Here is a 17,322-nt window from a genome sequence, read left to right on the forward strand (position 1 = left end):
AGCACAGGGCTGATGGAGCAGGAAAACAGGCCAGGCCAGGGCCACATGGGATAAGGACTGCCAAGCTACACATATATTGCACTGAAGTAAGTGCTCTTCTCAAACCTCAACTTCTTATTTTCAGCAAAAAAATAAAACTTTGCAGAAAGTATATATATATATATATGTGTGTGTGTGTGTGTATGTATGTGTATGTGTGTGTATATATACACACACACACATATACACAACAGAATTGCAGCAATTGGGTTAAACATAAAGTAACCTAAAGTGCTTTTTTATTATTTCTTTAATATATCAATATGAGGTTCTGCAAATTTGTCCCTCTGGACACATTCAGCATCATACAAAGCCTCTGGAAAAGCTTATCGGGCCCTCAGGTACCTGTATTACCCCGTCAGTCCACTGCCTTGACCTGGAAAACCTCTTCCCATCTACTGACTGTCTGGAAGGGAAGCCCCGCTGCCTTCTACCTAGGGAGGTCTCTCCTTGCCACTGTACCAGGGTCATCTAAACTGGAGTAAGAATAAAGAACACCACTGTCACCTACCTAGTGCTGCCCCATGAGGTTGGCTAGACCTGTCAAGGAGACTGAGCCTCCTTCCCTCAGTCTCACCCTCCTGCCTGGGAAGGGCCACATTTGTAAGGCAGTTTGGTGGAACCAAGATTACCTGACCACCCCTCAGTCCACTAGTTCCCCTCTCTCCTCTTGGTGTGGATTAGTCTCTAGGAAGGGGCTAAACTGGAGATGCTAGTCCTAATCCAAGTATGCGCTACCCAAGTATGGTGACAGTGGTGAAGGCTGCCATGGGAGAAAGAAAAGGCTTAAATCCACCTGTCAGAATTCAATCTTCTTGGCCTTACCCTAAGTTCATTCCCTTGAGAAACCACTGTCTCCATGAAGGGTTTTTCTGGCTCTGCGTTGGCCAGGAGGCTCCCTCTTCTCCAAGGTCCTTGTCATTAGAGGCTGGGTTTGTGGGAGAAGGATGGGAGGAGAGGAGTGCTAGCATAGCATGGCAGGAAAGCCTGCCTACCCTGTGTAATGCACCCGGCCATGCAGAACCGCTGATTCCAGGCATATTCCTCACTTTCCAGAAGCCATTTGGATCTGAGTCTCTTGTGTTCTAAAATCACCCGCAAAGGCAAATACTTAACTCCTTTACCTAAAAACACTTCAGCCTCAACACTGCTCAAATGTTTCTTCACCACTCGACGGTGGAGAATGAAAAGCCAATCACCCAAGAAGGGACCATTAAGAGCACAGCCCTAGCCAACCAAGAAGCCATCAAACCATTAAAACCTTCCATATATCCTCCCTAGGCTCCTGTTTCCTATGTCAGCTCTCAGGGAACCAGAATCCCAGGTCATGAGAAGGCAGAGTACGTGGAAGGACCATTATTGGCCTTTGATACAAGGCCACTGTGGTGGTGGTGTCACATTCAGTGCTCTCCTCAGCAAGGACCCGAATACAAAGCTTCCTGTGGATATCTGCAAGTCTTAGAAACAGGCAAGCACAGCCTGCACCCAAGCAGCTGGTTCCCCAGAAGGACTGACCACTGTGCCACCAAAGGCTCTTCCCTACCTGCCGAGGCCTTTGGTGGCCCAAACCCACCAGCCTTTTGGGGAGGGGTGTCAAATCCTGGGATGGGAGATCAGCTGCTGTCCCTATGCCCATTTCTCCTCGTTATAACCGCCATGACATTCTTGGCCAACTGTCCCCAAATATCTTGCCTGAAGAGAAGGGCCTTCTCCAAGGACACCATCCTGGCTGGCTCTGAGCAAAGGCCCAGAGAGCAGGAGGGCAACCTACACAGCTCTCTCTCTGGTTATCTTGTCTGAGGGCCAGACCTTGCTTCTTGCAGGAGGCAGAGGCCTCCTCCAGTCTCTGGACGCAGCTACTTTCTAGGCTTGCCAAACACCGATGACCACAGTAAATAGCCCAAGGACAATAACTCCCATTCTCCTATGGATTGTACTTAGGCTTGAAGAGGCAGGAACCTGGAGCCAAAGGCAGACAGATGGATATAATTCTATACACCAAAAAAAAAAAAAAAAAAAAAAAAAAGTCCTATAACACACTTAATGAAACATTCCAAATGAGGTAACTGACTGCAAGCTTCAGGCTTTTTGGTGGAAGGGGAATTTTTTTGTTTTACCCTGAGTAGAAGATCATCGTTTTAGGTTTCTATTCCTTTTTGTTTAGAAATCACATCCTTGTTTGCACTACATGAGGCTGTATGCAAAATCTACAGATGGGAGGGATGCAGATGAGAGGGGATAACCAAAAGCCTGGCTAGACCTGGGTACCAGAATGCCTGCCAGTCACCTGCTACATCATGCAACTCCCTTAGATCCATACCTTCTCTGGAAAAGTAGCCTTTCCACTCTGAGAAAACAAACACCACGGAAGGCAGGCAGACCCTGACAGCCACTGGCCATCAGCCTCCTGTTCACTTTAGGGTAAAATAGGGCGCTTCCTAAGGAGAGATGAACTCCAAGCTCCAGGTCCTGACAAGCACCGAGAAATGGAAAGAGCCAAAAAGTCAGAGACCATGGCTATGCTAGAGCCAGCCCTAGCACATTATCAACAGAGCTGTTAACAATTGCCTCAGGGCCCTGCAGAACCACATCTTCACTATGGCTAGGAGGCCTGGAGCTGCCCCTTAGCATTGAGCAGGAAACAGGAAGGCCCCTCTGCACCTACTCCAAGCTCCACAGAAACCAAGCATCAACAACAGAGCAATCTCACCCTGTCCAACTCACACCTCTCACCTGCCCTTGCCACTACCCACTTCCACAGAGCAGTGGTCTGGCCCTTCAAGTGTTGCCTCAGATTTAAAAAGACACAGAGGGAGGAGCAACACCTGGCACAGTGAACTCTCCTGCCCAATCCACAATGACCCCAGTGCAAATGATGGGCAGTACCAAATTGATGAAAACCACACCCTTTCATTTAGAACTTTTATGCATACGAGTAACCTTAATTTCCAAGTTCACATAACAATAAGCAAAGTGACATACAGTGCAGCCAGACAGTTCACTTATAACTTAGCTTTTTTTTTCTCCTTTTTTTTTTTTTTTCCTCAAAAGATCAGTTCCTTAAAATGGATGTTCCTGGGATACGAGTAAAGAAAATACGCCTGAAAGGTGAGGCTTTCAGATGGCAGATTTCTTCATCCTTCCAATTTCTGACCCCATGATGGCAGCATCACACCCGGTACTTCCTGCTCACCCTGTTTCTGGAGGGGCATGAACACAAGCCCTTCCCCTAGAGAAGCTGCTGGACAGGCTCGGCTCCTCTACCCTGCAGTAGTGCTTCACGGTGAACTGGATTGGACGGGGTGTCCAGGCTCTGGAGGGACAGGAACTCTGACGCATCCATGGCACTTAACATGTTGGAGGGTCTGAGGGGCCTCAGCCTGTCTGTTTTGCTCACAGGAAGAGGGTCCGGTGGAGGATGAAGGGGAGCGGGGATGAGGGAGAAGTCTAGGGTGGCAGCTGCAGGCTGGGCCCATCAGGAGGCTGGGGGTTTGGCTCTGGAGGGGGTGGGGAAGAGCATCCCTTTCTCCGGCCTGCCGCCCGCTCCTTTGCAGAGTCCCGGCACGCACACTGACACTGACAGGCCTCCTCTTGTTTGATGATGATCACAGGAACACTGAGGCCAATCTGCTGAACAGAGCTCCCTGTGAGAGAGGCGAGAGAGACTGCTCTTCAAGTGGCCGAAAACAGAGGCATGATGGGCAGGGGAGTAGGAACTGGGGAGAACTGAATGCCAGGGAGGTAGGCCTGATAGGCATGAGAGCCTTTGGGTTTTGCTATGCTTTAAATTGGACTAGGTTCCAGCACTCGGGAGACAGAGACAGGCAGATCTCTGTGAGTTCAAAGCCAGCCTGGTCTACAAAGTGACAGAACAGCCAAGGCTACATAGAGAAACCCTGTCTTGAAAAACCAAAAGCCAAAAAAAAGAAAAGAAAAATTGGACCAGGTTCTTTCTCAGGGAAAAAGCCTGTCAGGGTTCTCCCATCCCTCTAAGATCATGCTTCCTTCTTAGAAGAGCCACCCACACAATCTAGATGTGCCCTGTCTCTGCTGCCTGTCTGTGCAGGCCATAGCAGATGCCTCCTTCTCCTCTCGGCTCTTCCTTTTGTGGGCAGCCAGTGCTGTTCTTGGGGAGAATTACTCTCTTCTTCCAAGATCCAGCTGAGTCCCTGCTCTCTTCCTGCCCCAGATGGTGGTCCCTGCAGGCTGACCAAATGACTGACCACAGGCAGCCAATACTGAGCACCAGACAACATGCACACAGCTTTGCTGCTTGCCTTCTGCTCCCCTTTCCACACTACACAGGACCTGCTCAGATCCCCAGCTCCTCAAAACACCGAGCTTCTCTATGTGACCCATGCTTGACACTTGACACATGGAGATGTGAAATGATCTCCCCTTACACAGCCAGCCTGTGACGTGTACACATTCATTTCCATTCCCATTTCACTCTCATATGCATTAATTATGAACATGCTCAAATCCATTCTCATATCACACTTCCATATATTCTGCACACATAAGCTCTGTACTCGGCCAGGTTCCGTGTACAGCAGAGCTGAAAGCCAATAAGAAGACACAGGGTGGGAATGAGGTGGCCAGAGAACTCCCTACAAGTTCATTTATGACCTTTGAGAGTCAATGAATTATCTTTTCTTCCAAGACAGCATTTCTCTGTGTAGCCCTGGCTGTCCAGGAACTTTCTCGGTAGATCAGGCTGGCCTCAGACTCACAGAAATCCACCTGCCTCTGCTGCCCAAGCACTGCAATTAAAGGTGTGCACCACTATGCGTGGATGGGCCCCAAATTTTATCTTTCCTTCCCTTCACTCATTTCACCCCCTTAATTTTGTTGTTGTTTTGTGGGGTTTTTGTTTGTTTGTTTGGTTAGTTGGTTTTGGTTTTTTAGACAGGGTTTCTCTGTGTAGCCCTGGAACTTACTCTGTAGACTAGGCTGACTTTGAACTCAAGAGATCCACCTGCCTCTGCCTCCTGAGTGCTGGTATCAAAGGCCTGTGCCACCACGACCCAGCTCCCCTAGTCAGTCTGCCACTGCAGGAGTTTTCCAGACTGGCCTAGAATTCACTGTGCAGCCCAGGCTAACCTGGAACTCAAGAGCTGAATTTTCTGAATCCTCCTGGCCTTATAGCCATGCACCACCAAAGGGGTTCCGGGCTTAGCACATAAAAAGAAAGTTTCAAGAGAAAGTTCTGGCTGGGGAATATAGCTCAGTGGTAGAAAGTTTGAATAGCATGCACGAGCTTCTGGGTTCCATCCTCAGTACTAGCAAAAAAAAAAAAAAAAAAGAAAAAGAAAAGAAAACACACTCAAATGAAAGGGCCTTTCAGCTCTGTGTGTCTCTGACCCGGATGCAGCTGCTTCTTACTGTAATTAGAAAGAGCCCTGTGAGTTAACGACAGCTCTCTTTAGCAGTAACTGTGATTTAACCGTCTTTCTCTTGGTTCCACATACACACACTCTATCAAGGGGAAAACACCTGGACTACGTGAAGAGTGAAGCCCATGTTTTCACTAGCAGCACCCTGGCTTCTGGTTACCATGAGAGCATGGGCTACTCAGTAAACAATGGAATATCAATCTAAATAATTTTCAAAATTGTGGCAAGGTCAAAGAGCTCAAAGAACTTTCTTTTAAAGCTAACACAGAACTACATACCTGTGCTACTGGCTACTGGTACTGCAGTGGTAAAATACACCTGCTCGACTTTCGATGCTGGCTGCTGAGGAAAGCAAAACAACACATTAAAATCACACTCATGGCTACGCCTATACGGCAGACATCCAAGGCTCCAAAGCCTCCCCGATTGTAGTGGTCACCAAGAAGACAGAAAACACTCAGTGTTCAGGCATTTTTGTACTGAAGGGTGTTTTGTTTGTGCACTGCTGAGGTCACTGCACTGTTTGACATTCCGTGCTGACATTATAGCAAGCTTTGTCCCATTACTTGGCTGTCTCCCATTTGCCTAGTCCAGTGGATTGTATGTGTCCAGACACTCCTCCAAGGTTGTTTTTCTCAAGCGATGGCCTTCTCAGAGGGAGTCCTAAGCTAGCTCTGTCCATCCCATTCTCTTGTGAAAGCTGGAAAGTTCCTCTTTTCCTCCCCTCAGGGTCTAGACTGACCACCCAGGGCAGCCTAAGGCTCTCTATCATGAGCACACAGCACTCCAGGCTCAGGAGAGTCCTACTGTAGGTCTTAGACTTGATTAAACCAGATTCATGTCCAGGCCCTGCCACCTGTCAGGTAAGCGACTGGATTTTTTCATTTGTTTTTGTTTTTATTTTATCAGTCAAGTTCTCACAATGTAGCCATGAACTTCTGATACACCTGCTTCTACCTCCCAAGCTGAGATTGTAGCCAAGGGACTTATTAGAGCCTCTATTCCTATACGAGTTGGGTGACAACTCTGAAGATGAGTGAGGTGGTACATAAGAACACTCAGCATAGAGGCTCAGAGCAGCCAGTGAACATCAGCCTTTGCATTGTTACCATGAAGACCCTAATTGTGCACAGGCACAAAGCACACAGGGGGGTAAGGCTATAAGGTCAGGAGCACAAGGCCAGCCTTGTCTATAGTGAGTATGGGACCAGACCTAATGCAAGATACCCTTGTCTCCAAACAAACAAACAAACAAAAACCTGTACTAGAATTCCACTTTACTCCCTATTATATTAGGGTTTCTGGGGGCTGGAGAGATGGTTCAGCAGTTAAGAACATTAATTGATCTTCCAGAGGACCAGAATTCAATTCCCAGCATCTTACATGGCAGATTCTATCTCTAGTTTGAGGAATCTCAATGTTCTCTCTCCTCCACAGGCACTGCATACATGTGGTACACAGACATATGTGCAAGCAAAACAGCCATACCTATTAAAAAACTAAGGGTTTTTGTATTCTTCAAGTCTTGTCTTAAAGAAGCATCCTCTCTCTCTTTTCTTTCTCTCTCTCTTTCTTCTTTCCAAATTTACTTTAGAGACAGGGTTTCTCTGTGTAGCTTTAGCTGTCCTGGACCTAGACCTGTAGACCAGGCTGGCCTCTAAGTCAGAGACCCACCTCTCTCCGCCTCCCAAGGCTGCAGTAAAGGCGTGCACCACCACTGCCAGGCTTGGAGCTTTTTGTTTTCTTTTTATCCTATTCTAAAACACAACAAAATGTGCTTCAGCCAGTCTAGGAAGACTTTGGATTTCTGGCTAAGATACAGATAGAACTATAAAAGGAAAGGACAGAGGCTTCGAAATGCAATGTAGTAGCAGAACACTTGCTCAGCTTCAGTCCCCAACACAGGGGTCTGGTCTTCCTCATCACCTCTTTTTTTCTTTCTGTATGTAGGGGTGGGGGTCGGGGGGACACATAGGATCTGGCTTTATAGCCCAGGCTGGCCTTCAACTTAGTTCTCCTGCCCATACCTCCTGATCAAAGGGATTATAGGCATGAGGCCCATATTTAAGCATATGCAAATGAGTCACATGGAAAAAGAATGACATTTGTTTTAACAGCTCCCCAAGGGCAGATCCAGAAAAGCAATACTTTAAGCAGGCAGACTGGGACAGAATACTGGAAAGGCCATTCCAATGACCCTGAACATCCAACATGCAAACAGGCTGCCTCTGCAGGTGGCTGCCAAGACATTTCTAAACTGCCTTTCCAGGTTGTTTATATCCATGCACAAATTTCCCTCTGTAGTCCCTCCTACTTTCCACCCAACTCCTAGCCACAATATTTCTGAAACATTCCTGGACCTCTTGAGTCTGCTGAATTTTTTTTTCCTTCACTAGAGAACCCAACCTTTTGATGTTACAAGGTGAACTTTGTGGTCTGCTAATGTTGAGCCAAATTCATTGCTATCCTGGGACACGCACAACCCACAGGCTGGGCATGTCATGTGACACTAGATGATGTGATTATTCGTTCAGATGTCTTCACCAGGTAAACTTTAAAGGTTCAGGTGTCCTCACTTGGTAAACTTTAAAGTTGTTTTCTTCATCTTTATCTTAGATACCATCCACTCCCCTGGAGCTACAGCACTTTACTGGGGGAAACAGCAACAAGGAAACACATCACTAGACATGCTAGCCATTCCTCCCTTGAAATAAAACACTGAAGGCTGGGGATCTACTCGGTGGTAGAACACTTGCCTGTTCTACCTTCCTTGTGTGAAGCCCTAGGTTCAATCCCCAGTCCTACTAGAAAAAAGGAAGGAAGGAAGGAACATGCTCTTCATAGGCACTTCACTCGACTGTGTGTGCTGATGGGGAAAACTTACAATTTGTTCTTGGTTTTGTGGCGAACTGGTGGCGCCGTTCAATATCCACTGTAAGTTCTGCTCTCCCACGACTAGGCTGGACTGCAGGATTGCGGTGTTGGGAGTTGGGGTGATGGTTATGGTAGGATTATTAGTTAGGACAGAGTTGGCACCCAGGGGCAGAGTCTGGACCATAGCAGGCAGGGGCTCAGTAGTACTTTGTGGTGGGGCTGCTGCTGCCACAGCCGATGCCACTGCTGCTGCAGATGCAGGAGCCCCAGCAACAACAGAAAGTCCTGGTACGATGGTCTGGGGTGGCGCCTGGGGGTGCGGAAGAAACTCTTGATGATTAGCAGCAAACTGTGTGCTGTGGGGAACAGGCACTTCTGGAGGTTGTAAGAGAGCAGGGGGGCTGCCAAAGGCAGCTGGCTGGGAACCAGGTCCTAGGGAGGGAGCAGGTGGAGGAACGGACGGATTGGAGGCTGGTAGCAGAGGCTGGGGTGGCTCGGAGATGCCAGGCTGCAGTACGAGTGGAAGAGATAAAGACGCCGCATTTCCTGCAGGTGGAGGGACATCACTGACCGACTCTGCATCGCCATTAAAACTTTCAATCAAGGCAGCTGGCGAGGAAAAGAAGAAGAAACATGGATCCCAATCCCAAGACTCAGAGGCACACAGAAACAGTTTGTCATTTGCTAGCTATCACTGCTAGCTAGTCTAGCCTCCTGCTTTCTTTTCTGCCTTAGGTCCAAGTGGGCTTTCTGTTCAAGCACACTTCACAGACAAGGGCACTAAGCAATTTAACTAGAACAAACATGTCCTGTGGTTCTTCTACAAAGAGAAGCAAGCTTTTTTGGCATAATTAGTCATGAGACATTTGGCAACAGAACGCTGTATTGCATAGACACTTCTATTCCACCAGTGTTACCAACATGTAAGAAGCCTCGTTTGTGGGTCTCACACACTCATGAACAAAGCAACACACTAGAAGGAAAAATGTCCACAGCTCCTGCCGTTTTTAAAACCAACGAGAGACTGAAAAGACGACCTTCTTCCTCGAGCACCACAGGGAAGGTGGAAAAGGGTGGAATGAAAAGTGAAACTTACCTGTCTGCAGAGGATCATCCTGAATTGCAGGGTCATCTGAGTTCTGGAACATCGACTCAAAGATGATTGCTGGTGAAATTGTGCTGAGGTCCTGGTCCTGTGTCTGACAGGGAGAAAGGGGTGAGACTTGCTATCCTGAGAAAGTCTTCCCCTTGATGAACAAACACAAAGCAGAGGAACTAGAATGATCTTTTGATAGGACTCCTGTTTCAATCCTCTTTTTTTGTAGGTTCTGGAGACTGACCCAGGGCCCTGCATTCCATACCAAGATACATCCACATACTCAGCTTTGTTTTGTTTTGTTTTGTTTTAAAACAGGGGCTCATTAAATTGCTCAGGCTGGTCCTGAACTGCCTTGGTCTTTGTGCACTGGGATCAAAGGTGCGAGCCATCATGGCCAGCATCACCTCCACCTTCTGCAAAGAAACACGTTTCCCTGCAGCTCTGACCAGCAGGTTTTTGTTTTTTAAGTTTTGCTGGAATGCACAACACAGGGGTGGTATTTTCACAATACATCAACAGACTAGTAGTTGTGGCAGAGACTATGAACTCACAAAGCCTAAAATGTTTACTCTATGGTGTTTAGGTGGAGGGGACTGGGGGATGGGAGGGGGTGGGGAGCACCCTGGACACACGATGTGGTGCTAACAGTCATCTATAACTCTAGTTCTAGGGAATTCAACACCCTCTTCTGACCTCTGCGGGCAATAGCCATGCAGTGTGCAAGCAAAACACTCATGCACATAAAAATAAATATAATCTTATAAAAGCCGTTTTGTTTGTTTGTTTAGTGTGCAGTGGTGTTTTGCCTCTATATGTATCTATGTGAGGATGTTGGATTCTTTGGAAATGGAGTTACAGACAGTTGCGAACTGCCATGTAAGGTGCTTAGAATTGAGCTTGGGACCTCTGGAAGAACAGCAGTGCTCCTAACCACTGAGCCATCTCTCCAGCCACCTAAACCCTGCTTTAAAAGACTTCGTCCTACATACATATGAGACTATAGTCTGTACATTACTGCTGTGATTTGCTGTATGGAAACTCCTGTTAATTAAGCCAAAATGATTCCTTCTTTAAAAAGACAAAGAAGCTGGTGTGATAGTGCAAGCCTTAATCCCAGCACTCTGGGAGGCAGAAGCAGGTGGATCTTTGTGAGTTTGAGTCCAGCCTGGTCTATCAAAGAGTCCAGGTCAGTCAAGGCTACACAGAGAAACCCTTCCATCAAAAAAAAAAAAAAAAAAAACGAGAGAGAGAGAATGAAAGAAACTCATGCAAGCGCTTAATCCCCATAACGCTTAGGCCATTGAGGGTCAGATAAGGCCATCATGGAGAAGTTTAACACTGGATGCTACTGGCTTCATAATAAGGGAAGAGGCCAGGCCTAGCAGCACAAGCCTTTAATCCAAGCACTTGGGAAGCAGAAGTGGGTAAATCACTGTCAGTTCCAGGCCAATCTGGTCTAGATATTAAGTTCCAGGCAAGCCTGTCTTAAAAATTAAAGAAAAGAAGAAAAGTATTGTGACATGATTTTGTGCACTGTGTATTCAGATGCTGACTTCTGTGCCCAGAGGTCTGGTTGTAGGACAACATGGGCATTTTTATTATTGAAGAATCTCAATGGCGTGTAAAAACAGACTGAGAAAATTAATTCCCAACAATTTGCTCCTCTTACATCCCAGTGACATATTATCTTCCAAGGTCATTACATAGTTTCTGTAACATTCTAATATGTACCACAGTAAGAAATCAAACCAACCTAAAAACCTCAGTGCCAAAATCACTGAAAGCCTTATACTTAACAATATGCCACGGGCTAAAGACATCTCAAAAACTAAAAGGTGGGGCTGGAGGGATGGCTCAGTGGTTAAGACCACACACTGCTCTTACAGAGCTCAGTCCCGAGTACCCATGTGTAACAACCAGTTGGAACTCCAGAGGAATCCGATGCTTCTGGCCTTCATGGGAACCTCACATCACACACACACACACACACACACTTCCATCTCAGAATTCTACATGGCAAAGGCATCAAGTCCACAAAAGTCTAGGAAAGCAAGAGGATTCAAGTTGACAGCAGGGCAGTGATACCCTGGAGCGGATGCACCCAAGTTGTCTAAAGGCTTCAGTCAAATGCATCCTGGGACAGAGTAAGCCAGGAACTTCCAAAGCTTAAGTCAGGGTTAAAAATAAAGATGTTGTTTTTTTATTTTCAAGAGAAGGTTTCTCTGTGTAGTGTAGTCCTGGCTGTCCTGGAACTCACTCTGTATGGACCAGACTGGCCTCGAACTAGAGATTCATCTGCCTCTGCCTCCCAAGTGCTGAGATTAAAGGTGTGCACCACAACTGTTGGCTAAAATAAAGATTTTATGTGAACTGCAAATAAAAGTAATTGAAAGCATTCCATCCAGTCATGGCCTCTCTTGCCTGTGATCACAGGAGCCTGGCTGAGGATGAACAAACCTGTTAAACCTGGCCTGGGCTACAGAGTGAGATCTTGTCACAAAAGAACAAATTTTAAAATGAGGGGGAAAAAAAAAAGACTGGGATACAAAGTGAATAAACTGTAATTAATAAAAAAATAAATAAATTTTTAAAGTAATTTTAAAAAGGAGGGAAGGACACAAAAGAAGAAATCTGAGGGCAGCTTAGTGGGTAAAGGTATTTGCCACATAAGTGTGAAGACCTAAGTTTAAGTACCCAGAAGACACAGAAAAGGCTAGACAGCAGCACGAGCTACGCAACCCCAGCTTTCCACAGCCAGAGAGATGGGAGCCGAGTCCCCAGCTCAGGGGCTAGCATGCCTGGTGGAAACCAACTAAGAGGCTCTGCCTCAAAACAACACCGAAGGTGAGCACCAACACCTAAGTGGCAGTGGCACCATGTATTCTCTCTCAGAAACACATGTGGAGGGATAGGGAGAAAAGGTGAGGAAGAAGGGGAGAAGAGGGAGAGAGAAAGAGAGGGAGGGGGAGAGAGAGGTTATAAGAAGGGTTGTTTTGTGGCTTAATCCTGTAATTCCAGCACTCTGACGGGAGGATGGCTGCGAGTTTGAGGCCAGCACAGACTAACTATACAGCCTAATCCTGTATCAGAAGAAGGCACTGTATTATAAATCAAGTTTTCTGTTCTGTTCTTTTTTTTTCTAGAGGACTTTATTGTGCAGCTACAGCTGGCCGCTAGGTAAAACAACCTCAAACTTGCAGCAATCCTCCTGCCTCTGCCTCCCAAGAGCTGGGATTACAGGTGTGCAATACCATGCAGGGCTACAATTAATTTCTTAAACTGAGTGTTTCGAGAGAAAAAAAAAAAAAAAAAAAAAAAGGAAGCCAGCATGTGATCCCTGGCATAAAGGCCAAACCAGGAGAAATTAAACTGTCTGTGCTGGTGCCATGGTGTGATGACTGGCCAGGAGCACATTTATGGCTCCTGCCCCTCTGTGCATGCACAATGCACCTCAATAAAGGTTCCAAAACAGAGAGCAAGAGAGAGGGTGGCAGGAAGAGGAAGAAAGGAGCGAGGAACAAAGGTGGGCACTGAAGTTCCTGCCAATTTCAGAGCAAAACCCTTGGCTACAAAATTATTGGGAATTAATTCTTCAAAACAGAGGTGAGAGCTGGGCATGGTAGCAAAGGCCTGTAATCCCAGCATTCGGGGTGGGGAGGCAGAGGCAGGCACATCTCTGTGAGTTTGAGGCTAGCCGGGTCTACAAAGCGAGTCCAGGACAGCCAAGGCTACACAGAGAAACTCCATCTGGCGGGGGAGGGTAGAGTGAGGGTGGGCTGAGCTCTGGGTCAGAGCAAGAAAAACAGCATGAGCTGTCCGGGTCCAGCCCAACAACTGTTGAGTAGCCAAAAGGGCCAGCGGCCACTGCCTGATAGATCCAGCCCTTCGCAAAAAAAAAAAAAAAAAAAAAAAAAACAAACTTGGAGCAGGCCAAGTTCATTTATAGGGCACACAGACACAGACACCTTTAGGACAACAATCTCATACAAATTTATCACTTGATACTACCAAGTCCCCGTTATTACAAAACATCGCATTAGTCCTATTGCTTTAAGTAACTGTGATTTTGGTTTCAAAGACTTAAAAAAACACCAGGCAGTGGTAGCACACACCTTTAATGCAGCACTCAGGAGGCAGAGGCAGGCAGATCTCTGTGAGTTCGAGGCCAGCCTGGTCTACAGAGCTAGTTCCAGGACAGCCAAGGCTACACAGAGAAAACCTGCCTCGAAACAACAACAACAAAGACTAAAACTCCAAATCTGGGCTAAACACTGGGTGCCAGGAGCATAACACAGACAAGAGGGTAGTATTCCTCTCTTTACAAAGATCACTCTGTTGGCAATGGTGTCACTTTCCATAAACTTCTTGAACTCCTAGCTTTCCTGCCTTTATTTCTCAAATGATGGGATAACAAGAGCCACCACGCTTTCACAAACTTCTTACAGTTCCCATTTATCAGTTATTTTTCCTAATGGCCTCCCAGCTCCCGAAAATTTCTGTCTTATGCCATAGTCCTGGCCAGCAGAGACTTCTCTGCTATGTAATACAGTTAAATGTTGGGCTTCAAGGTGGCTCTGTGGTTAAAGGAAGCTGCTCATGCAAGAGTCTAATGTTCTTACTTCAATCTTCAGAGCTCAAAAATTGTCCTCTGACCTCCATGCATTTTATACACAGGTGCAACATCTGTGTGCACACTTGGGAGTAAAAGGAGTACTGTACTTAGGTAACTCAGAGGGCATCCTAGACTATCATGAGTATAAACTTTAGAAAGTTTGCTCTGTAATATGAATGACAAACATCTGGAATATTTAAAATGTTTCCACATTTGTCCTCCAGATTAAGTTACCTCCAACTTAACAAATGATTCTTTTCTGTTTATTCATTGTTAAGTCTAACCTAAGGCTCTTTCATGTGCTGTTTCTTCCCATTCTTTTAAGTTGCACTTGACAGGAGCCACATATGGCTGTTCTGGAGACCAGAGGACAATTCTGTGAAGCCAACTCTTGTTACTTTCATGAGACTCCAGACTGCACCTAACTTACCTTATTACTTTCATGACACTCCAGAGACTGCACCTACCTTACCAGGCTTGAGTGGCAAGCGCTTTACCCACTGAACTGCCTTGACAGCCTCTGTTCGTTTTTGTTGTTGTTGTTGTTTTGTTTGTTTGTTTGTTTTTTGTAGCAGAGCTCCTTGAATCTGTAATCTTGCTGTACCTCACAAGTGTTAGGATTTCAGGTAGTCATTTTAATGCCCATGTACCAAGCCTGGCTTGGTTTATTTTATTTATTTATTGGGAGACGATCTCACACATATATAGGCTGACCACAAATTTCTAGCAATCCTCCTGCCTCAGCCTCCCAAATAACTAGAATTAAAAGCATATACCACCATGCCTGGTTTTCTGTTATGTTTTGTTTTTTGAGACACAGTTTTTCTCATGTTTTCAGCCTTGACTTAGTAGACCAGGGTTTCAGCCCTGAAGCTCACTTAGTAGACCAGCCTGGCCCTGAAATCATGGAGATGCACCTGCCTCTACTGCCCCAGTGCTGGGACTGAAGGCATGTGCCACCACTGCCCAGTTTGCCTGGTTTCATTTTTAATAATTTGTTTCTCACTGAAACTTCCTATCTGCATCAACACATTCATTTATGTCCACAAGCAAATGTTAGCTATGAAAACTTTCTGTCTGGGCTGAGGATTTAGCTCAGGGGTAGAATACTTGCCTGGCATATATCACACCCTAGGTTAAAGTCCCCAGTACCACAACACGCGAGTGCTCCCACAAGTTGTGCTCTGACTTCTAAAACATGTCTCATACAAACATAGGTGTACACACACACACACCAGAGGAGGGTGGAACTCAGGGTGTTGTGCTTGCCTAAATTCCCAGCCACCAAACATCACCCAAATATACTTTTTAATATGGCTCGCAGCAATGCTGATTCCGTGGTTGTAAGGAAAGCACAGGAGCATATACTTTAACTTATTTCTTGTTGTTTAGAGACAGGTCTCAGCTTACTCAGAATGGCCTCAGGCTTCTAGGCTCCAGTGACCCTCCAGTCCACTACCAATGGGAGGTCACACCCAGGTAAGAACCTACAGCCTCACAGCACTACTGTTGACTCTATAACCTCCACATTTTAAGAAATAGTTTTCCAGTTCAGCATGGTGGCTCACATCTGTAGTCCCAGCATCTGGAAGGCTAAAGCAGAAACATCGTTCTGATTTTGAGGACAACCTGGGCTACACTAAGTGAGACTGTCTCAATCTACAAGACAATAAAAAAAAAAAAAAAGGAGCATTTCCCCCATAGCATTTGTAAGTCACTCAGTCAGTGTTTAAACATATTCAATTACATTTATTCATTATGAAGAATGACAGAACATCTAGCCTGAGCACAAACCTCAAAATTAGTGTTGAGAAAACATGAGAACCACTAGACTGTTGATGCTCAGACTCCATGCAGTGATCTGTCGGCAGGTCATGGAGCCACAGTGCCAAGATGGAGTGGGCTCACCCCTTAGTGGAGGCCTGCACAGGAAGCCTCCTTCAAATGCCCAGTCAGGTGAGCTCGAAAAAGGAAAGAGCCCAAGGCAGGCGAGGCAGGCAGGGTTGAGAAAAGCCTGGGAACTCTGAAATCTAACTAGACCTCAAGTTCCTTGAGACCAAACCAGATGTTCCAGATTGCACTGTGTGCTGCACGGGGGTGCTGGAATAGTACTCAATTTGTATTTGCCTAAATTAGTAAAATACAAATCTGAGACCGACAGCCATCAGAACGGGCTAGGCCAACAGCATGGCCAGGGTACAGAAAAAGAATCCTCCCTCTCACTGACTGAACACAACTAAACCCAGGAGGCTTCACACTGGCCTACCGTGTTTCAAAGAGGAAGTACCCTAACACCCTCTCTCAGGAACTTACTGTACTGGAATTTTCTTGCAATTCTGAATCCGTGGACAGAAGGCCCAACTCACTGAGATAAAGTGAGTGATTTGTATCCTGCAAAAGAAAAAAAATCCTAATTGAGCAACAAAAACCATAAATGAAATTACAACAGCACATCACACATAATAAAATACTTGATTACCAAATGAACTTAAAAAGAAAACCCCTCATATTCTTATTAGAACATCTCCTCCCCAACTCCGCTTCTTCTGAGGCACGATGTCACAGCCCAGCACAGCCTCAAATTCTCTATACAGCCAAAGACGACCTTGAGGTTGTGACCATCCTGCCTCCACCGTCTAAATCCTGGGACTGTCTCTCAAAGCAGTTAGTAGTTGTTGTTGTTCTTTTAAGCTTAATTTTATGTCCGTGTTTTGTCTGCATGTATGCCTGTGTACTACATGTGTGCTTGGTGTTCAAGGAGGCCAGAAGAGAGCTTTGGGTCCCTTGGAACTTGAGCTACAGACTGCAGCAAGCCTCCATGAGGGTGCTAGGAATTTGAGCCCAAGTCCTCCGCAAGAGCAGCCAGTGCTCTAAACCTCTAAGCCATCTCTATCCAGTGGTTAATAATTTTTAAATTATCTTTTGACTCAAGTTGCAGAAACAAAAACAAAAAGCAAAAGCTGGACTAACATGAAATTACTAGTATTCATATAATGCCTCTCATCAGTATAAAGTGATTTCACGTGACTCATCTGCTATTCATGTAACCTGGACAAGTATTATTTTATACTCTTCCTCAAAAACACAAGACCGATGCTATGACAAGGGAGCAATGTGTCCCAATCTACAGCTAAGTAAGAGAAGACACATGTAGAGCTTCTGACTGAGAAGTCGGTTCTCCTCCCATTAGTGTCTCCACACGGGCTTCCCAAGTTCATCCTGGAGTCATACTGACAGCAATTCTGAACTCTGGATTCCTGAACATGAGTCCCAATTCTGACCCTCTCTAGTGGGGACTCTGC

General features: G+C 46.0%; 1 protein-coding gene across 2 annotated transcripts in view; it reads right to left on the reverse strand.

Moving 5' to 3' along the window:
• Window positions 1-2,929: 2,929 nt before the first annotated feature.
• Window positions 2,930-17,322, reverse strand: part of Mtf1 (metal regulatory transcription factor 1) — a 42,527-nt gene continuing 28,134 nt past the window's right edge. The window contains exons 7-11 of one of the 2 annotated variants that reach the window (XM_060379572.1): window positions 16,334-16,411; window positions 9,406-9,508; window positions 8,320-8,918; window positions 5,714-5,774; window positions 2,930-3,683 (exon numbers count right to left, since the gene is read on the reverse strand). In XM_060379572.1, coding sequence (XP_060235555.1) covers window positions 3,487-3,683; window positions 5,714-5,774; window positions 8,320-8,918; window positions 9,406-9,508; window positions 16,334-16,411 — 1,038 coding nt within the window. In that variant the 3' untranslated portion in view covers window positions 2,930-3,486. Of the gene's footprint in view, window positions 3,684-5,713; window positions 5,778-8,319; window positions 8,919-9,405; window positions 9,509-16,333; window positions 16,412-17,322 lie in introns of both variants that reach the window. The other variant, XM_021626953.2, reaches the window with a different exon arrangement.

This window comes from Meriones unguiculatus, chromosome 3 (assembly GCF_030254825.1).
Source record: "Meriones unguiculatus strain TT.TT164.6M chromosome 3, Bangor_MerUng_6.1, whole genome shotgun sequence".
Lineage (NCBI taxonomy): Eukaryota > Metazoa > Chordata > Mammalia > Rodentia > Muridae > Meriones > Meriones unguiculatus.